The following is a 21385-nucleotide window of genomic DNA, read 5'->3' on the forward strand; positions in this document are numbered from 1 at the left end:
CTTGGTGGTAATATGTCTGTGGCCTTCATGCTCAGCATTGCTGAGTATTAGAATCCAAATTGTCTATCTATGGAAACCCTGCCTCAAAAAAAAAAAAATCAAAATAAGCCAACAAAAATGAATGAAAGAAAGAAAAACAATAGAGGTTGAAGTTAGGATTAATGGGTTGGATACTATAACGTCTATCTCCAAGGACAAGTCCAGCCAGTGAAGGCTGGACTTCTTAGTAAGACACAAGTAGGTAGTTAGTTGTGCCTTAATTTGTTCCCGTTTCCCAATTTCAATAAAAGTGAAGGAGACCTGTCATATGACAGGGCCCAGCCACTGTAGAAGAGTCCAAATGAACATCTAGGAAGTTGCCGAAGCAGTGTCCTTGTCACTTGTGAATGAGGCCCAGGAAGGACCATCTACGTTTTGTGACAGTATTTGCAAATGACATAGTATGGCTGAGTCGTATGTCCAGAATGAATAGAAGACCAAATTCTTATATGTCCACATCTAGATTTCTTACTGTCTTGCTGTATCTTTTCTGTGCTGGTAGGAAGAGGTGGTATCTTAAAGTCATTGGGTGATAGTGTGTATCTGTACGATTTGAGAATATTTTCTTACCTACTCTATAGATATCATTGTTAGTTGAACATTGTAAGTTTTGTTTTTGTTTTTTGTCTTAAGTATCACTGTCCCCCTTATATTCAGATGCCTTGTGTATTCCCGAGATACCTTTTAAAAATAATTTGTTTATTTTTGGAGACTATAAATATACTTACATCATTTCCTCCTTCTCTTTTCTCCTTCTGTACCTCTCCCTCCCTCCCACCCCCTGCACCACCACAGTCTTAGATTCATGGCCTCCTTTTCTTCAATTGTAATATATATGAATATTCCTAAGTCACAAACGTGTTCAGTATGTATAATGTTAGTTGTATGTATGCTTGACGTTGACCATTTAGTCACACAGTAGATTTATTTTTAGCTTCCCCACGATGATTTACAGAGTGGTTGGACTAGTTTACAATCCTACCAACAGTTCCAAGAGTTCCTCTTTCTCCACATCCTCTGTCTAGCGTTTGTTGTCAATCCTTTGTTGATCTTTGACATTCCGACTGGAGTGCCCCTCAATCTCAGACTTGTTTTGGTTTGGATTTTCCTAATTGTTAGGGATAATGAACTTTTTTTTTTTTTTCCTTCTCTTGAGAACTCTGTGTTCAGACTCAGGTCTGTATTTTGAATGGATGTTTTGGTTTGGTTTTGTGTGATTTTTTGGTTTTTTGTTTGTTTGTTTTGTCTTGTTTTTTATACACTGGATATTAATCATCTATCAGATGTATAGCTGACAATGAGTCTCACCCATTCTCTGGACTTACTCTTCACCCTATTGATTGTTTCCTTAGTTGCATGGAAGACTTTTAGTTTCATGAAATCCCGCTGGTCAACTGTTGATCTTCAATCTTGGGCTAATGGGGCCTTATTCAGGGAGTCATTTCCTACACCTGTGTCATGTAGGTTCTGCCTATGCATTCTTACAGGAGTTTCAGGTCTTCAGGTTTCACCTTTAGGTCTTTGATCGATTTGGAGTTAGTTTTCACAGAAGGTAAAAGAGACAGGTCTAGTTTCTTTCTTCTGCATGTGGACAGTGTCCCCAGCACCACTGTTGAAGAAACTTTCTCAATTGTGTATCCTGACACATTGCTGAATTTATCACTTCCAGGAGTTTTTCGGTAAAGGTTTTGGGGTCTCTAATGAATAGTATCACGCAATCTGCACAGAGATAGTTTGGCTGCTTCTTTCCCTGCTAATCTCCCTTTAATTTCATTCTCTTGCCTTATTACTCCAGCAAATGCTTTGAGCACGATATTGAAAAGGAGTGGGGATGGTGGACATCCCTGCCTTGTTCCTAGTTTCAGTGGGATTGATGTAAGCTTTTCTTCGGTTAGGATGATGTTATCTTAAGTTTCTCACATATAGTTTTTATTACATTCCTAGCCTACTTTATGATTTATTAACATGAAGGCATGTCGGATTTTGCATCTATTGAGATGATTTTGTGATACATATTTGTTGCCTTTAAGTCCATTTATGTGGCTTGTTACATTCATTGACTTGCATATGTTGAACTATCCTTGTAATTCATCGATAAAGCCAACATGGTTATGGTGTATACTCTCTGACATATATCTGTATTTGCTTTGCAAGTTTGGTTTTAGGATTTTTAAGTCTCTTCTATGAGCATTAAGTGCCCTTCCTGTTTTTGCTTTCTTTCTTGTCATTGGTTCATTGGAGAATCCATGCTAGTTCCAGATGTTTCTGTATGATTGCTTGTGATTTTTCCCAGGCCGTTTATTTGGGAATGAAGGAGGCATCCATCCATCACTCCTCTCATAGCTCTGTGTGATGTCCATTCTGGTTCTTGGTGTTCATAGTAGAGATCCATTTAGACCAAGGCACCATGGCCACACCTCAGACCAAAGACCTTTTTCTCTTCTCACTTTGAAACAGGCTTGTATTTGGGTAAATATCTGACTAACTCTGCAGAGGGTAAAAAGTCCAAACAGAAGGAACAAACTAGTTAGAACATCTTATCAGTGGTAGGGGGAGGTGAAGCAGAGGGAGATAGCAACTGGTTTCTATGGGGACCAAGGTATGTACATATCGCCCTGCTCACAAGAGTATCTGCCAGTTCTTCCTCAGTTGGGCAGGTCTGTTCATAGTCACACGTGGGAGAAGGCTCAGGTGTTGATGTTATTTTTATATAACAGTGTTTATTTCTCTTAGCGTATTTCTTAAGCTGGCTATCACACAAATAATTGAAATGGTTTTATATTTGTTTAAAAATGGGCTTCACAACAACAGTCTTGAGCTTAGCTTGAGTCTGTCCTTAGCCCTCTGTGCTCTCTTGTCTCACTCCCAGCAGACATCCCAGGGACACTTGCACTTTGTAGCTTTCCTCAGCTCCAACTCCTGCCTCCTGATCTTCCTTGGACCTCTACCCATGGCTGAATCCCCTGCTTCCTCTCCTAACACCTCCTCCGCTGGCTGGCAGGAAGTCCAGCCCTGTTCTCTCCCCTGCTCATTGAGTAGCTGTTAGCTGCTTTATTGACATAACAGGGGACAACTGAAAAGCTGAGTTTATACAACATTTAGACAGGAAATCAGAATTTAAACTACACAATAACCTTATGCCTACATTTCCTTCTTTTAATAAAAGGCTCCTTTTCTTACAATAACAAACTATATATAACAATTATGAAAATTATTAGGCAAGACTTACATTTGTATAAATTATCTTACTATCTACCAATGTCTATCATCCTAAACAATTTAGCTGTGAGACTATAACTATGTAGTCTTCAACCCCATCACTCAGATGAAGTCTTCTCATCTGAAGTGTGTACACCCACCACGTGTGCAGGACTGTGAAGGATTCTGAGCCACCGGACCCTGCAGATGCCTCAGGGTCTAAGCAGACATGTAGAAAAACTGTTCCTGTCCCTTGAAGCACAAGGGTCGTTGACAAGAATACTTGCTAAAAAAAAAAATCTCAATTTACAAATGAACCTTGGATCTGGAGAGATGGTTCAGGACTTAAAAGAGTGTATTATTCCATCAAAGTATTTTTTTTTTTAAGCTCTTGGATATACTTACCTAGCAGTGCTTTCTATGTAATATGAAAAACTAGTTAAGAGCTGTGTGTAGTTTTTAAAAGCTATTCACCCCACCCAGATAAAACAGTGTATTTATTATGCAGTCACTGTTCGTTTCTTCCCTTCTCTAGTTCCTTCTAACCGCTGAGCTGCCCGCAGTCTGCGTAGTATTGCCCGTCCCAGAGATTCCATACAGATGGGGCCATTTGGTGTTTGCTCCTTTATGTCTGTGTTATTTTTGTCAGCACCATCTTTGCAAAGTTTACCCAAGTGGTTGTATGTGTCAGTACCTCGTTCCTGATCTGTAGAAATGAAACGGAATGATAATCACAACATGAAATAGGGTGGGGTGATAGATAATCTGCTACGTACACAAGCCACACTTAGCTTATGGACTCACAAGTTTGGGCATCTGGGCTGCTTCTCTACCTTTGGGGTTTATGAGTGTATGCACACCCACACATCAGTTTTTGTTGAATACATGTTGTAATTCTCTCAGTACACATCCAGACCATAATGCTTGAGAAGATGTTGTCTTGTGCCTTGTAGGGTAGGATTCAGATTATGTTACATCAGAACTTACTTTCCCTCTAGGGAAAGCAAAAACAAAAAAACCTCCTTTCTTCAGAGTCTGTATTTTTAATCAGGAAGCTTTAGATTATAGGGGTGCAATTCCAGCAAAAAAAAAAAGTGTCTGAAATCCTTTTTTTTTTCTTTTTTAAAGAACATTTTTGTATTTATTCTTTGACATTTCATACGTGTAAATAATACACTTTGATCATATCCATCCCTAACTCCCCTTTTCACTTCTCCCATCCCCCCCAACCTTCACGTGCACTCTCTTATTGTTTTAAATCACCCACTGATTTTATGATTACTTCCCACATGTGCCTGGGTATGAGGCCATCAGCCAAAGCATAAGTAATACATTAACAGCCACCACCACCAGCCCCAAAAGAAAAATGCCCCTCCCTCCCTGAGCACTCCTCCCCAAACTCCCACTATTACAGTCTTTCCGCCCTTTCTTCTGTGACGTTCCCTGAGTTTTGAGGATTTGATGTAGATGCCTCATTAGGGCTGACCATTCAGTAGACACTTCGTCTTAGCACTTTGACTAGTTACAAGTCTGCATCGGATGCTGCAAAAGGAACTTCTCTAGCTAAGGTTGAGACTAGCACCATCACATAGGCATAAACAAAAGCACTTAGATGGCAGTTTGGCAACATGTCGGTTTAGCAAAAAAGTTGTGCCACGTTTCCAAGTAGGGCCTATTACATTCACAGTCATGGATTTCTAACCATGTTTACAATACCAGCCTCAGATTCCCACCTGTGGAACAAGCCTCAAATGCAACCAGAAAGAAGTTAGTTACTAGCATCCATGCCACTGTTGCAGCAGTGGACACATCTTGCCTGCCTGGTCAGTGTTACAGCACGCAGAGTCCAGTGCTGGACCATTGATGATGTGCTTTCTTCCTCCCAGCACCCTGGTAGCACCTTCTGGCATTTTGAAATCTAGTCAGCAGAGAAAACATATCTATGAAATCAATTCCTTTTTATTTGTATTCATTTTCACAAGGAAAAAAAAACCTGCATTAAATAATTTTGCTCTCTGATTTTCATGCACGTTAAAAAAAAAAATTGAAATTCCACTCAGCCTTCCTGTGATCCCCTGTTTGTTGGCCCACCTGTGGCCGGGCGACACACACTGAACAATGGAGAGGTTATGAAAATGTCTGTCACTTTCAGTTCTTCTTTAATAACTGACTGTTACAAATACAGTAGATTTCCCCCCTAATAACAGTTTTGGAAACTCTCCAGCATGTTGAAATGTTGTCAGTTCGGCCTCTTTGAGTGGTTCTGTCTAGAGGTCTCAAGTCCCTTTGAGGCAGCTGGGTCCCTTTCTGTATTTCACTGTGTGAGACCCAGTGATGGAAAATCCCTGTTGGCCTTCCTTTTCCTTCCACGGTGTCTAATATGGGGATCCCAATGACTTAGCCATCATCAGGACTATCTAAAAGCTTTAAAGAAAGAAAGAAACGAACACCCAACCCTGCCATATTCCTGTTTTGTTTTTTTGTTTTGTTTTGTTTTTTGAGACAGGGTTTCTCTGTGTAGTCTTGGCTATCCTGGAACTCACTCTGTAGACCAGGCTGGCCTCGAACTCACAAAGATCTGCCTGCTTCTACTTCTTGAGTATTGGGATTAAAGGTGTGCATCACCACCACCACTGCTGCCCTGGGTTTTAATCTCCACAGAGGGCAAGTCAACAGGGCAGAGAATCCAAATCTAAAAGGTGAGAGGCAATATGTGGGTTAACAGGGAATCACACAACTTTGGTTTTGGATTTAGATACTTTGAACCAAAAGTTCCTTGGTGAACGAAATGAATTTCTTTCTTCAGTTCCTCACTTGTAAAATGGAAATTATAAGCTTAACTCCTTAAGGCAATTGCAGGAAACAAAAGAGAGCCCCATGTGGACGTGCATAGTCAAGCGCTCAGTGCACAGGCACAGTCACAGGGTGGGCTGACCAGCCTTCTTCTCACACCTGAGGTTTTCACTATGAGTCCGACCTTTTTCTGGAGAATCGGTTTCTGAACACGTGTTTGCTCAGATTTGACTTAAGCAGTTGTGAGTTGTGCTCAGGTGGTAAGGAAGATAAAGAGTCTCATATAAAGTTTATATTAAAAATTTTTGCCAGAGCACACATCTTTGCATTTCTTGCTCTTATGTCCTATACACACACACACACACACACACACACACCTGTTTGGTAAATACAAAACTGAAAATACTTGTGTTCTGTGCCAGGGTCTGCAGTACACTAGACATTCCTTTAGCAGCATGACAAGAAGATGTATGTAATCAAATCCACACTAGGCGGTTCAGCCAGCGGCTAGTTGTTACTGGCTGTATGAAAGGGGAGGGAAACAAAACATGGAGCAGTTCATCGTCGTAGCACAAACCTTCACCTTTGACTTGACACAGGGTTTCTCTGTGTAGCCCTGGCTGTCCTGGAACTCACTCTGTAGACCAGGCTGGCCTCGAACTCACAGAGATCTGCCTGTGAGTTCTTCTGAATTTCCTCCTGGAGAGATTGTGAGAATTAGGGACCCAGTGAGGCAGTGGGTTTTTAAAAAATAATTTATTTAAGGTTTCTTCAAATTGGTCTCTCTCTCTCTCTCTCTCTCTCTCTCTCTCTCTCTCTCTCTCTCTCTGTGTGTGTGTGTGTTTGTGTGTGTGTGTGTGTGTTTTGCATGTATATAGTGTGCTCGTGTGGTTGTCATTGTGCATGTATAATGTTGGTTGCTCTCATCAATAGCTCTCCACCTTATTTTTTTTGAGACAGTGTCTCTCACTGAATCTGGAGCCTACTGACTGGGCAAGCTTGGGCTTGCACCAGGAATCTTCTGGTCTCTACTTTCCCAGCACTAGGGTTCCAGGCTGTTTGGACAGTTTTATGTCAGCTTGTCACAAGCTGGTGTCATCTGAGAAGAGGGAGCCTCAATTAAGAAGGATCGGGCTGTGGGACTCTACTTAATTAGTGATGTGGGAGGGTCCAGCCCGTTGTGGGTGGTGCCATCCCTGGGCTCGAGGTCCTGGGTTCTATAAGAAAGCAGGCTGAACGAGCAATAAAGAGCAAGCCGGTGAGCAGCACCCCTCTGTGGCCTCTGCGGCAGCTCCTGCTTCCAGGTTCCGCCCTGTTTGAGGTCCTGTCCCGACTTGCTCTGATGATGAACAGTGATGTGGCAGTGCAGGCCAAAACATCTTTCCTCCCCTAGCTGCTTTGGTCATGGTGTTTCATCAAAGCAATAGTATCCCTGACTAAGACACCAACATACACCACCCCTGGCTTTTTTTTATGTGGGTGCTTGAATCAGGGTCTTCATGTTTGCGTGGCAAGACCTTTACCAACTGGGCCATCTCCCAGCCCACAGGCTTGTTTTATAGTCGACTTCACTGCAGATGCTCAACACACTCAGCTCTGCTCGGCTGTGAGATTTAGCACTAGAACTGTGGAAGCAGGCGCTATCTTCAGCCAAACCCCACAGCTTCAGTTTTTACTAGACTGTGTGATTTTCGTTTCAGGAAAAGAAGATTTTCCAGATCCCATGGATGCATGCAGCGAGACATGGGTGGGATGTAGAAAAGGATGCTCCACTCTTCAGAAACTGGGCCATCCATACAGGTACTAACCCTCGCCTTGTTCCTCTGCAAGGCTGCTGTTGTTTGTTTCTGTTTCCATTACATGAATGTCCTGGCTTAAGATTTCACAAAGAGGGGCTGGAGAGATGGCTCAGAGGTTAAGAGCACTGCCTGCTCTCCCAGAGGTCCTGAGTTCAATTCCCAGAAACCACATGGTGGCTCACAACCATCTGTAATGTGATCTGATACACTCTTTTGGCCTGCAGGTGTACATGCAGGCAGAGCACTATATACATAATAATAAATAAATAAATCTTAAAAAAAAAAAAAAAGACTTCATGAAAATAGTGCTGAAAATCCTGGGTGATGTCCCAGGTCCATCTAGGGGATGTATGGGGAGCAGCATCATTCAGAAGTGGTGTCCCACCCACCGCAGAGGTCCCCGGCCCTTAAATTTCCCATAGATGTGGCATTCTAATAAGTTCTTTATGGTTACTAGGGGAATTTTAGCACTTTTAACTTATCATAATGCACTTACTTATTACAGAATCTCTGCAGGGAGCTATCTTTAGATGTGGACCTTTGAAGCCACTTGATTCTGCTTGTTGGATTTCTAGTCTTATGAATAGTTTGATTCTTATTTCTACCATTTTATTTTCCCCTCAAACTATATGGTAAAGCCAGAGTGACCAGCTTGTCCCAGTGTCCCAGTATCCGTTATCTAGGGATTTAAAATAAGTTGCCAGTACCTTCGATATGCCTTGGCTTCAGGCAAAGTGGTATTCTTAGGTATCTGAAACAAAACAGTTTTGCACCCTACCCCTGGCAGTATTGCTTTTAGGCATTTCCCCCTGGTGTCTAATCACCTCCCCCCCCCCCCCCGCTTTTTCTTTATCTTTGGCTATTTTGCTAGGAAAGCATCAACCAGGAGTAGATAAACCTGATCCCAAAACATGGAAAGCAAACTTCCGATGTGCCATGAATTCCTTGCCTGATATCGAGGAAGTGAAGGATAGAAGTATAAAGAAAGGAAACAATGCCTTCAGAGTCTACCGGATGTTGCCCTTATCTGAACGACCTTCCAAAAAAGGTAAAGTTGCTTGTTGACTGAATAAGTAATCACTCAGTGTACATCCCAGTACCCTTTGGTCTCTATTTCTGCCGCTGTATTCACTTCAAAAGGCAGAATACTTTTTCACTCTAGAGGTGGCAATTCTGCCTTTATTTGCCTTGGAAAAGTGACTTTCGAGGTACCAAAGGCAAAAAAAAAAAAAAAAAGATACACATGGAATTTTGATCTTGTATAGATGAGACACTGCATTTCAGAAAGAATTTGACATAGGAAAGTCCATGTTTTTTTATGTCCTCCAATGAACTGATCCAGAACTTACCTTTTTGTTGCCACAGGAAAGAAACCAAAGACAGAAAAAGAAGAGAGGGTTAAGCACATCAAGGTAATCTTTGGTTGTTTAGAAAGCCCATGTTGTGCTCATACATTGATTCCTGTTCTGTCCGATCAACGCAAGTAACAAGCTTTGTGGGGGCTTTGACCTTTCTCCTTTTGCTGTTGTGTTTTGTGTGCTTTTCACATTTTCTCCTCTGCATAAACCCACTTGCAGACATGAATACACAGATGCTTTCCCTAATCCAAGTGTCCCAGAGAAAAGTGCAAACGATGTCACAGATTCACAGAGCTTGACAGTCGCCTCTCCTTAGCCAATCACTCAGCTTCATCTAAGCTCCAGCCACTGGCTCCTGTCTAGTGCTGTGACATGTTTTCAGACTATGAGATATGTTTAAAGCTATCATAACAACTCTGCACATCTATTAGAAGCATTAGCTGTCCTTATATCCATTTTGTCATAAGCCATTAGCTTGGGAACACAGTCGTTCAGACACTCCGTTAGTGTGAGTTTCACTGGTTTGTTTCTGCTTCGTGACCGAACCGAACCATCCCACATAAGTCCCAAGAGTTTTCTACAGGGCTGGGTCTGTATGCTTTAGAGTTTCAGTCAATTAGGTGGTGTAAGCACCCGTACATTTCAATGATCTTAGTGCATAGACAGTGTAGCCCTTGTTAAATATTGAGGGAAGTGTCAAATGACCGCATGCCCGACTGGGGACTCGCGTCAGCTACTAACTGAAGTGACAGTACAGTGAGAGAGCCAGAGACCACCCAAGAGATGACATCTGTGTGCGGCGGAAGGCACTGAACTCTGAGGGTTGAGTGGCTTTTGGGCAAGGTCGCATGGCTCCTGAGAAGTGGACTTGAAGTAGATGTGTAACATTCTGATTGACAATGAAAAAACAAGCAAACAACACAATGTGACTTAATTTAGCCATCTCGCTCGACTCGAGAAGGGGTAGACTCCTGTCTTGTCACTGAGTCCTGGTCCCCAGGATTCCCCTCCCCTGCAAGTCACCCTCATGGAAAATGGTGTAGATGTTTGACTAGAGCCTGTCCACATCTCCCATTTCCTTTCAATCACCCCTTTGTTACGTTTAATACCTAATATGATGTGAAAGTTGTGGTGTCGTATAATTTAAAGAAAAGGAGTCTCTATAGGTTTGGTACAGTTAGTGATTGGTTGGATATGTGGGTTTAGAATTGTGGACACATATGCTAACTGTTGTTAGAGTTTCCTTTATGTGTATAGGGTGCCTGCATGTATGTCTGTGTACCTTGTATATGCCTGGTACTTAGAGAGGCCAGAAGAGGGCCTCGGATCCCCTGGAGCTGGAGTTCTGGACAGTTGTGAGCCTCCAGATGGGTATTGAGAATTGAACCCAGATCCTCTCATAGAGCAGCGAACGCTCATGACTGCAAAGCCATTTCTCCAGTCTCCGTAGTTAGAGTTTGAGGGAAAACTTAGGTAGCTGTTCAAGTTTTAGAGACACTTACCTCTGCAATGGAAAACAAATACTTTAGGCGGACTATTTAGCAGCAATATTTTGTTTAACCATTTAGGTATTGGAGAGACAGCTCATTGGTTAAGAGTGTTTTGATGGGATCTGAGTTTGGTTCCTAGTATACATGTCAGGTAGCTAATATCCACTTTTAACTTTAGCTCCCAGAGATCCAAAGCCCTCTTCTGGCTTCTGCAGACAGATGGCCATGGCCATAGCCACAGCCACAGCTGCAAATAAAAACAACAATCTTAAGCAAGCAAACAAACAAAAAACCCAGCACAGGATTATTGATGGTTTTAGTTGTAGTTTTATTGTGGAAAAATTTTATACACATAGGAAGGAGTAAAATTTACTCTAGACCACCACTGTAATTTTAATATTAATCAACTCATGACCAATTTTGTTCCATTGGTGCCTCCATCCTTTTCCTGACTTTCAATATGACATCATAGACTTATAGAAACAATTTCTGATAGTTGTCAAAGTATTTTGAAGCAAATTTCAAACGTGTTGTTTCTTTTCCATAAATATTTCAACATAGAACTTTAAGAGTAAAGACTCTTTAAAAATACCATGGCGTCATTATTTTAGCTGGTGCATCTGATGTGATTCCTCAGTCGCTCAGGTTTTCACTTATCTCAGAAATGTTTCTGCAGTGTCTGGATAATTTTTTTTACTTTAATTAAAGACCAATATTATGGGCTGGGCATGGTAGGGAGCACACAAAGGGCCAAGAAAGGGACACTGGATGTCTGTCCTGGAACATATACTGAAGGAAAGTTTTTCTCAGAAAAGAAAAGAGAATTTATATAAGATTCATGTGTGATTTTTAAAAAATATGTCCTAAGACTTTTTTCTTTCTTTCTTTGCTTGCTTGATTATGGTTTTCTTTGAGGCAGGGTCTCTCCTCGAAGCCCAGGCTGGCCCCAGACTTGCAGCAGTGCTCTTCAGCCAGCCTCCCTGGTGCTGGGACTAGAGACAAGAGTCACTGCAGCCAGTTTGAGTGGTTTTTGTTTTTAAACTATGGATTTTCCCACTTTTCTATTTTTATAAAAAAGATAAATTTCTCCCTGTGATTGTAAAAACAAACAAAGACAACAACAACAACACAAAACAACAACAACAACAACAACAACAAACAACAGCAAAAACCAATCTAATTGTCAGCCATATTGTTTTCCATGATGCTATTTTTTTAGACCAACATTTTGAGTGTCTTGGTCAGTAAGAAATATCTAACCTTTTCCCCCAACAAATACAGAACTTGAGGAATTCACTGCAGTCTTCGGTGTGATTCTATCATAATTGCGATCTCCACAGCGTTCAGTGAGTAGCATAGAACCAACCCATACAGATTTGATAACTGAGTGGATGCGTAAGCAGTTGTGTGTAAACAAATTAGCATAATATGCGTGGTGGAGTCAGGGGCTCTACACTAGGGCACGGACTCAATTTCGTAAGTGCCATTAGTAAAAAATAGCAGCAAAATAACATCATTTTAGGATATTTTGCCCACATGGAACCAACTATATTCCATTTAATATCAAATACCGAATATGATATGGTAGACCGTTATATTATGTCTCTGTAAGACAGAAAGACTGCTTCCTGCGAGACTGGGATCCACAGTCAGGGCTACGACCTTCAAGGAGATGTGCGTCCTAGGGTGGGTGACATACAGGGTTCTCATAAGTAAAGGGTACTTTTGGTCACCCCAGCCTTGTGAGGCTTGTCTTTTGTGGGGCCATTAAAAGGAGCAAGTTGTGGAAGGTACAGCCCTGGGTGGGGCTTAGCCATGTTGACCCAGGAAGTGAGAGAGAGGCCTTAGGTGCAACCATATGGGTAAAGCTCCCACTCGTCGGAATATGTTATTAAAGCGTTGTTTAACAAAGATAGGATTAGCACTGTGTTCCTCAAGGGACAGTGTCCCTTCCGTGGGAGGCTGATGAATCATACACAGTGCTGCCTGACCTTTGGATGGAGATCTGCTTTTGCGTATGTCTTGCAGTGCCACAAATGGAACATGAATCAGACCACTGGGCTTTCCCAATTCCCAACTATGGGGTTCATAGTTTGCTTAAGACATTGATGGATTTAGGGTGCCTGAAGAATGTTCCCAAAGTGAATTCCATGATTGCTCTGGGATCATATAGTCAAAAGTTTTTCTTTATTTTTTGTTTTTCTTTGAGACAGGGTTTCTCTGTGTAGCCTCAGCTGTCCTGGACTCCCTTTGTAGACCAGGCTGGCCTCAAACTCACAGTGATCCACCTGCCTCTGCTTCCTGAGTGCTGGGATTAAAGGCATGCGCTACCATATTAAATAAACTATTAATAGGTTTTGTTTTTGTTGTTGTTTTCGGTTTTTGTTTTGTTTTTGTTTTTGTTGAAAGTCAAAATACGTAAGCTGAGCCATGTTTGGTACTCTATGCCTATAATCCCAGCAATTGGCAAGTGGAGATAGAAGCTAACAAACTGCCTAAACTGAATTCTTCAGTCATGTGCAAAGGCATGAGTGCTTAGACTAGCTAAATGCCTCCTGAGGAAATTGTCAGTATGTACTTAGAACTGCAACTACATAGAGTTGTGGAAGCAAGCTCTTCCCAACCTTTAACTCAAGACAAAGTTTTAATCCGTAAACGATATTTAGGGCATGCTAGCCAAGTACTTGAAAAGTACTTCCTGGGCCTCGGACCGTGTTTGTTGTGTGTTTCTTGTTGCCCCAGAAAACAGTGTCTTCCAGATCCGTGGAGATAAGGGGAGAAGTTGTCAGAGTCCAAATGGACTCACACTGGGTGTGACAGGCCTTCCTGTCATCCGGGCCTTTACAAAGTGAAGCGTGGGTGGGTGGGGTTTAATCATGAGGGAAGTCCGTGTTTCATGATAAGCCCCTTTCTCAAACCACGATGAAGTTGCTTGTGCCAGCTCTTGCCAAAGTCATGGGGTTAGAAATACATGCCTCTTACGCCCAGATACCTGACACTAAGTATGTTCTAACCTTCATTCCTATCTATATACTGTTCATTTATTTAGACGCAGATGCATTCCACCTCAAGACTGAGGAGTTAAACAGAAACTGGGCGAGGGTGGGGGTGGGTGGGTGGAGGTGGGGATAGGGGGTTGTAGCTGACCCGGCAGAAATGAAAAGGAGTAAGACCAGACTACTCAAACACTGAGCCCAAAGAAATAGGAATTTTCCCACGCGTCTCATGCTGAGAGAAGGAAAAGGCCCCAATCCAATGGGGAAACTGACACCCGGGGAGATGTCACACAACCCTAATATTGTGTTAGACCACCTTTTCCACGTCACAGCTCGTTTTTCAAGCCACGTTTGCCCACCCACCCTCCATAAACTGATTGAAAGAGCCAAGTTAATAATAGAAAGCAGAAAATTGAGCTTTGTTTCTTTTTCCCCAATACGACCACGTTGGGAAGAACAGAAAGATCCAGTGAGCCTCAAGTCCATCTTCAGGGTCCTGCAAGGCAGTTAAAGTTTAAATAGAGGGCCGAGAACATGGCCAGCAGTGCAGTGCTGGGCAAGGCGTGGTCCTGCCTGTCACAGGCCCATCCTTTCCTGGGCTTCAGTCGCATTTTGTAAGGCCATCCAACAGAGACAGATAGGTCTCCAAAATATCTTCCTTCCCGTTCCCCCCCCCCCCGCCCCATCTCTCTGTCTCTGAGAGTGTATCCCTATACACTTAGTGAGTCACCAGTATAGACATCCGTGAAACAAACCCAGCCTCCATGGGGCTACTGTCTCCCTAAGGAAATTGGAATAAAAGAAACATGAGTGAGCAGCCCTAGATTAAACAGCAGTGAATGGGTTTCAAAAAAATATATACCATGGAGCAGATGGCTCTGTGGGAACATTAGGCAACACCAAGAACAATAAGGCTAAAAGTAGGCAGAGCAGTAGGTGTGGAGACTTTCTAGTTCCTCCAAGTGATATTATTACCTTCTTTACGCCTTCCTGTGATGGTCAGACTTTCTCCCTTTTACATATCAAGGAAGTACAGGCCCAGGGCCTGAGTCATTTTCTCAAGGTGGCATAGCTTTATGGAGCCTTTCGGAAGCTACCGAGCCTGATCCAGACCCTGGGGAGGGAAATGTAGCCCAGATGAGCTGGTCCTCATTGCCTAGTCCCAGGAGCTTCATAAATGAAGGTCTAGAGGTTAGAATTATTCGGTTTTCTTTGAATGAATGTGGAGACTAGCTTAATTTGAGCACGGGTGGGGTGGGGTTGTGTGGCAAACAATGGGAAATAAAGATGCACGGGTATGGTGGATATGGAGTGCTTCTTGCCTCAGGGGGCTGTTTGCAGATGAAAACACAAGTATGTCTAGAGCAAAGCATCAGCGTTACCATGGAAACCGAATGGAAAGGAGCCTAGGGTCATTTGGTAAAGTCATTGGCCTGTGTTAGTTCTGAGTGCAGCCGTGTAGATACAAGTTAGAGAAAAGCTGGTACCGGTTCAACAGAACTTTCTCATGGGACTGTTTCCTGCAGCAGTGTATTCCCAGTTAGACAGGGCAGTGACTGTCTGTGCAAGCTGTCACTGCAGCAGGCCCCTTCCTGGCTTGGGAAAGCTCTTCCAGTTTGAAACTGTGATTACTAGAGACCCTGTATCGGTGATCTACTTGCAAAGACATCAGAGCTGCCCTGGATGAGACGGGCTAGGAACGACTTCTGGTCCTTCCCTTCACCTGCTGGTGGACTAAATCATGTCTGTGGACACAGAAGTGATAGCCTTCACCTCGGAGAAAAGACGGTTTATTCTAGAGCTAGATTTGAGTGATATGTCTCAGAAACATAGCTTTAGGTCACTCCAAATTCTAGGGTCCAGTGTGGAAGCAGTTTCATGAAGCTTGATAGTTTTACAGAATCATAAAAATCATGCCAAGGCAAGTTAAAAATATATCAGTGGGCTCATCAGAAAGGCGTTTACAGTGGGATGGAGGGAGCTTTCTTAGTTTTGGAGTTGGTGGAAACTAGTGCTCTGCTGTGGTAATAAACTTCAGGAAGATTTTGTTAATAAGTCACGGTTGCTAGTTCTGACACAGAGGGGGCCAGGAGGGCTATTATGGAGGCTAAATATAGCACAAGCTAGGCTAATTAGTCCTGGACCTGCAAAATTCCAATCTCCACACATTGCTGAAGTTCTACTCGGAGGATCAGTCTCCCCTGACCCACCTTCTTATGAGGAATTCTTTTTCACACTTCTACGGATAACTTTAGGAAACAGAGCTGAATTGCTTGGAGCAAAGTTTTGGAGCCCAGGGGAGTTGACATCGTAATGAAAATTCGTGGTAGGAGGAAGAGAACGACGGACTATACAATAGCAAATATAGACAAAGATGGTGAGGTGACCACTGGGATGGAGACAAGGGGACGTTTCTTCAGAGTGTGGAGAGTGAAGATTGGAGAGGCTAACAGCGGAGCCCATAGGAGGTCTGGGGCTTGTTAGTGAAATGAGAGCAAGTGCTGGGTAAGCAAATTTCGTGCCAAGTGACTGAGGATCCAAGAGGCCCAGCGTTCGTTCACTCCAGGTCAACATTGGAAGCCTTAAAGGCAGGCCTCCTCCAAGACAGGAAGTCTCTGAGATGAAGGGAAAGGAAAGGAAGTCAAGGAGGGAAGTCAAAAGGGAAGCTGCGGTGAATGAGGATGGAGAAGAGGAAAGATGGCCTCACCCCAGGGAAGGCTGGAGGCTGTGTGGCAGGTTTTGTTCCCTGCAGTGCTGTGGTGACTGCTGTCGTGGGCCTGTGTACCCTCTGAGGTTCTCTCCTTGCCTTTGTTTATGGTGCTCAGCCTGGACCTTTGGTTACCGGAGACCTGGAGGGGCCCTTAGATCTGATGTCCTCACATTGACTTTAACAGCATTTGTGGATAAGAGGTGGGCCAGGTGGGGAATGTTCTTCTGGCCGTCCCATTGGGCCCTGGGAGGGCGGAGATGGACACGGTGCTTTAGCACAGGGCTAAGACAGAAGGCTTCCTTTGCTACTTTATCTTGGGTCCACTCTAAGCCCATCTAGCAAACCGAGCCCGGAGACCAACCAAAGCAGCTATAAGGATGGCCACCACTCGTTCTTAAAACTCTCTGTGGAGCCGGATTGTGGTGGTGCACGCCTTTAATCCCAGCATCAGGAGGCAGAGGCAGGCAGATTTCTGTGAATTTGAGGCCAGCCTGGTCCACAAAGAGAGTTCCAGGACGGTGAGGGCTGTCACACAGAGAAACCTTATCTCAAAAAAAACAAAACAAAACAAAAAAAACCCAACCAACCAACAAACAACCGCCCCCCCCCCAAAAAAACCCAACTCCTCCTTTTGCTTAAAATTCCTTTAAGCTACACCAAATCTTAGATTCTGTAATTGCAGAAGATGTCTCTGATCCTAAATATTTGCCAGGGTTAATTTAGTACTACGGAGGGAATCTGGCTGAGCATAATTTGTTTTTGTTGGAGTGAGGCAAGAGGCTTAGACACCAAGGGAGCCACAGGGAAGCTGGTTTGTGAGACAGCCTCTAATAGGAGGCTCAGGACTCAATAGGCTAGGCTCTGGTGCGGTGGTGGAGTGAGATATGGTTGAGACCAGGCGGAAGTGGCCATTGGAGGTCCCCAGGACAGGCCATCCACCTCTCCCATTGCCTCTGCGTATTCATAGAGAAATGTCACCTCTTCACAGTTTGGGATCCTTGGGGTTTTTAATGTAGTTTAGGGTCTTTTGTTTTTTAAAGAAAATATTTGTATTACATTATTTAGTATTTATTTGTGTGCCTGTGCAAGTGCACATGCTCACACGTGCACAGTGTGTGGTGGAGGTCAGAGAAAGCCTGACACCCACCCCAACCTCTTAGCTTTTGGTATCCCCGTGTCTAATTATTTCGAAACTTTTGGCTGAGTTCTTGAAGATATTTCTCCTCTGGGACCATTTGTTTCAGATATTGGAAGGAGATTTGTCAGGGCGATGTGCAACACAGTATGCTGTACGTGTTACCATCTTGTTTGTCCATCCCGAAGAGCTGGTCTCAACTCTCCTAATGCTGTGACCCTTTAATACAGTTCCTTGGGTATGGTGATCCCCCAAGCATAATATTATTTTCATTGCTACTTCCTAACTGTGATTTTGCTACTGTTGTGAATCATAATGTAAATGTCCGATCTGCAGGACATATGATCTGTGATCACCCTGAAAGATTGTTTGACACTTACAAGAAGGTCACAACCCACAGATTGAGAACCCATGCCCAGGAGCGGCAGGACTGGTGACAGTTTTCCCAGAGTAGTGATAGGAGGAGTAAAGCAAGTTTCGAATAGTCTCTCAAGAGTCATTGGTTGAATGTTCTGCCTCAGGCAGGACACGGGGTAGGCAGAGGGGAAACAGCCGTCTACCCCGTCCATCTTTGGTTTGCGCATACTGCACAAGGAAAGCTCAGCTCACTTCCTGTATCTCACCAGGCTAAAAGTAACATGATCTTGGAAAAATTAACTTAGTGAGTCATAATTTTTCTCTCATGAGAAGCGACAAAAGTATCACTTGCCACCAGTTAAACTGTAGATCATGTGAAACATTTAGAGGTCTCTGTTGCAAAGTCAGAATAATTCGGTTTTTGAATAGTACAAACCTGACTGTTTCATTACGTTGATAAGAATTCGAGAAATAAAATGTTTTTTTTTTTTAAGAGGCGAGATGGGGGCGGGGGGGGGGGGGGTTCGGAGAGAAGAATGCGCAGAAGCAGTTCCTCCTGCCCTTCTTTGGAGACCTGCACTTAGTTCCTTGGGGAGGAATTGAGGAAATGAAGTGGTATCTTGGAAAGTGGAACATGGCGGGGGAGGAGAAGATGGAACTGGGGCCGCTGAGAGAGCCACAGAGAAAGGATGGTGCCAGGGGTGGTGGGCACACGCGCGGCAATGTCAAGTGAGTCAGGCTGCCAAGAGGTAGGCATGCGCAGCAGCAGTGTCAAGTGAGTCAGGCTGTCAAGAGGTGGGCATGCGCAGCAGCAGTGTCAAGTGAGGCTGCCAAGAGGTGGGCATGCGCAGCAGCAGTGTCAGGTGAGTCAGGCTGCCAAGAGGTGGGCATGCGCAGCAGCAGTGTCAGGTGAGTCAGGCTGCCAAGAGGTGGGCATGCGCAGCAGCAGTGTCAGGTGAGTTAGGCTGTCAAGAGGTGGGCATGCGTAGCAGCAGTGTCAAGAGGCAGGCAAAGTCCTGCTGTTGTATGCTTGAGGATGGAGCTGAGGGGAAGGGACTTGAGAAAGGGCCGTTGGATTTGGGAAGAACAGTTTTATTGGTGATCTTTGCTGGTAGCGAGTGCTACTTAATAATAAATGCCGCGTCTATAGTCATATCCTTTAAGCTTCTCCTCACCCCGTGGTGAGGCGTGGTGGTGCTTAGCTCCCAGATGCCTGCAGTGCCTTAAGAGGGCATTAAAGGGTTAAATTCAGCCTGCAACCTAGTGAGAAGCAGGGGAGCCAGGCTTGGTCTCCTGGTCTGATCCCAGAGCCCTCTTATTTTTGTACTTCCTCTGAGGGCATTCTGCAAATGGAGGCAAGGCGGGGGCTGTAGGCCTTTCTAAGGGTGTGCGTGAGGAGGCTGAGTTAGCAAAGGCCGGCCATTTGGTCAGATGTTGACTGTAATGGAAGGACAGCTGCTAAGTCCCTCCTCTCTCCCTGAAAGGGAGAGCCTTCTTTTGGAACTTATTAACTGGGGTGGGGGTGGGGAGATGCAAGATGCTGAGATGCTCAGTGGGCCTGCCCAGGGCTCTTCCTGTTATTTGACCTTTGTTTTAGAGGGTAAACCCTGCCATGAGGCTTGTTTGTTTGTTTGTTTGTTTCCCTTAAGTTGAGCTGAACATCAAGGCGATGCCTTAAAGACAAAACTGTCGTGGGAGTTTGCCAGAGGATCATGGGGACCAAAAGGAGTTTGATCTCCGTTTCCCAATGTGACCAACTGATATCAAGAATGCCCCAAATGCCTTAGAATGCCCACTCCTCCTGACATTACCACTCCCACAATCCTCCTCTGCTTGCAGCCCTGTTTTCACTCTCCTGTCTCTAGCCTTTTCTTCCACTCTGGATTCCTGTAGAGTCGCCTGCTCTGTGGCTTTTGTCTGGCTCACCGCTGTCGCTGAAACAAATGTAGTCTTACCGGAAGGAAGTACCCTCATCAGAGTTCTGAGACTCACGTGCACTTCAGGATTGGCTTTCCTTGATTAGTTGCTACTGTCAGGGAAGGGAGGGTTCAAGTACACTTGAACGAAGAGGAGACACAATTAAAACAAGGAATGATTGTATTCTGCTTTGTCCTAGTGTCACTAGGCCTCTTCTTGGGCTGGATGGGAGTTTGGGCACAGGAAGGCCTGTGAATTTAGTTAATGTGAAGCCATGGCCGTGGATTTGCCTGTGAGGTGATGGGCCAGTGAGAGGAGACTTCAGCTAAGGTCGCGGCCCACATTACCATCAGACCGCCAGTGCAGTGTGCTCAAGGGTCTGTAAACCCACTACAAAGTATGCCCGAGTGCTTACCATCTTCCTCTGGGGTTCTGTCACTGGCTCATCACCGAGGCAGTTTGCCCTAAGCAGTGACTGCAAAAGCAGAGGCCATGACTTCCCTGCGAGAATCCAGGAACAGGTTCTTCAGAGTGCTCCCTTAGAGGAGAGGGCGTGGGACCCATAGGGGCACTTACTGGGCAGTGCGGCAGCTCTGTCAAACCACAGAAGGGTCTTCTGTGTACTTACATCTGCAGGGATTTCCCCAAAGGCAAGCCAGCTATGCTGAGAACATTTCCTTGAAGGAGAAATAGATAGATAGATAGATAGATAGATAGATAGATAGATAGATAGATAGAAGAAACCAAATAGGTAGCTTCTTTAACGTCAAGCTAATTTAAAGAGACAGGGCACACATCTGGGACATGACATGAAATGACTAACCCCAGGATTCAACAACTTAGACAGGGGGAGAATTGAAGCTAAGAAAAGGGAGGGAAAGGACGTGTTCTCAATTCTTTTTTCTTTTCTTCTTCCTAGCAAGAACCAGTTGAGTCATCTTTGGGGCTTAGTAATGGAGTAAGTGACTTTCCTTCTGAGTACGCGGTCCTGGCCTCAGCTATAAAAAGTGAAGTGGATAGCACGCTGAACGTCATAGGTAAACGGTTTTGACGTCTTATCTTTATGCTCACGAGCAGCCTCTGAGGTCTGAACTTTGTGAAACAGTGATCTCTGGGTAACAGTCAGCAGGAGCGGGGTCTTGGAGCATGGCCAAATCCAAGGTCCGTTCCCTAGGCTTCAGGGCTTTGAAGAGGAGAGAAAGGGTTGTAGATGAGTCAGAACCAAAAGAAAGAAGGCCAGGCATTGGAGATGCTTCCTCCCTGGTGGCTAGTGGTCAGCAGTTCTTCATCACTCATGGTTTAGTCACACGGACAAAAAAATGTCATTTGTTCAGCTTGGGAACCAAAGAGAAGAAAGGCCACCCTTGCGAGCCCCCCCAGCTTCTGCCTTGTGTACACTTGCCCAGGGGTGGGTGGCACCTGTTTTACAGGCCACAAAACCAAAGCTCGGAATCTTCTGTCAAGGGACTGACTGTCTTAGAGATTTGCTAGGAACTTTCTACCGTCCAGATGCAGTTCTGTGCGCAGGAAGTAAATAAGGAACAGGTTAGGTTTTATTCCTATTTTTGTGGGGACATAGCAAACAGGCGAAGC

General features: G+C 44.2%; 1 protein-coding gene across 1 annotated transcript in view; it reads left to right on the plus strand.

The window, feature by feature from the left end:
* Irf2 (interferon regulatory factor 2) overlaps positions 1-21385 on the plus strand; it is a 106479-nt gene that overhangs the window by 56466 nt on the left and 28628 nt on the right. Inside the window, exons 4-7 of the mRNA XM_051169660.1 lie at positions 7731-7830; positions 8701-8877; positions 9195-9241; positions 20712-20829. Of these exons, the coding sequence (XP_051025617.1) occupies positions 7731-7830; positions 8701-8877; positions 9195-9241; positions 20712-20829 (442 nt within the window). The remainder of the gene's footprint in view (positions 1-7730; positions 7831-8700; positions 8878-9194; positions 9242-20711; positions 20830-21385) is intronic.

Source organism: Acomys russatus, chromosome 27 (assembly GCF_903995435.1).
Source record: "Acomys russatus chromosome 27, mAcoRus1.1, whole genome shotgun sequence".
NCBI classification, from domain to species: domain Eukaryota; kingdom Metazoa; phylum Chordata; class Mammalia; order Rodentia; family Muridae; genus Acomys; species Acomys russatus.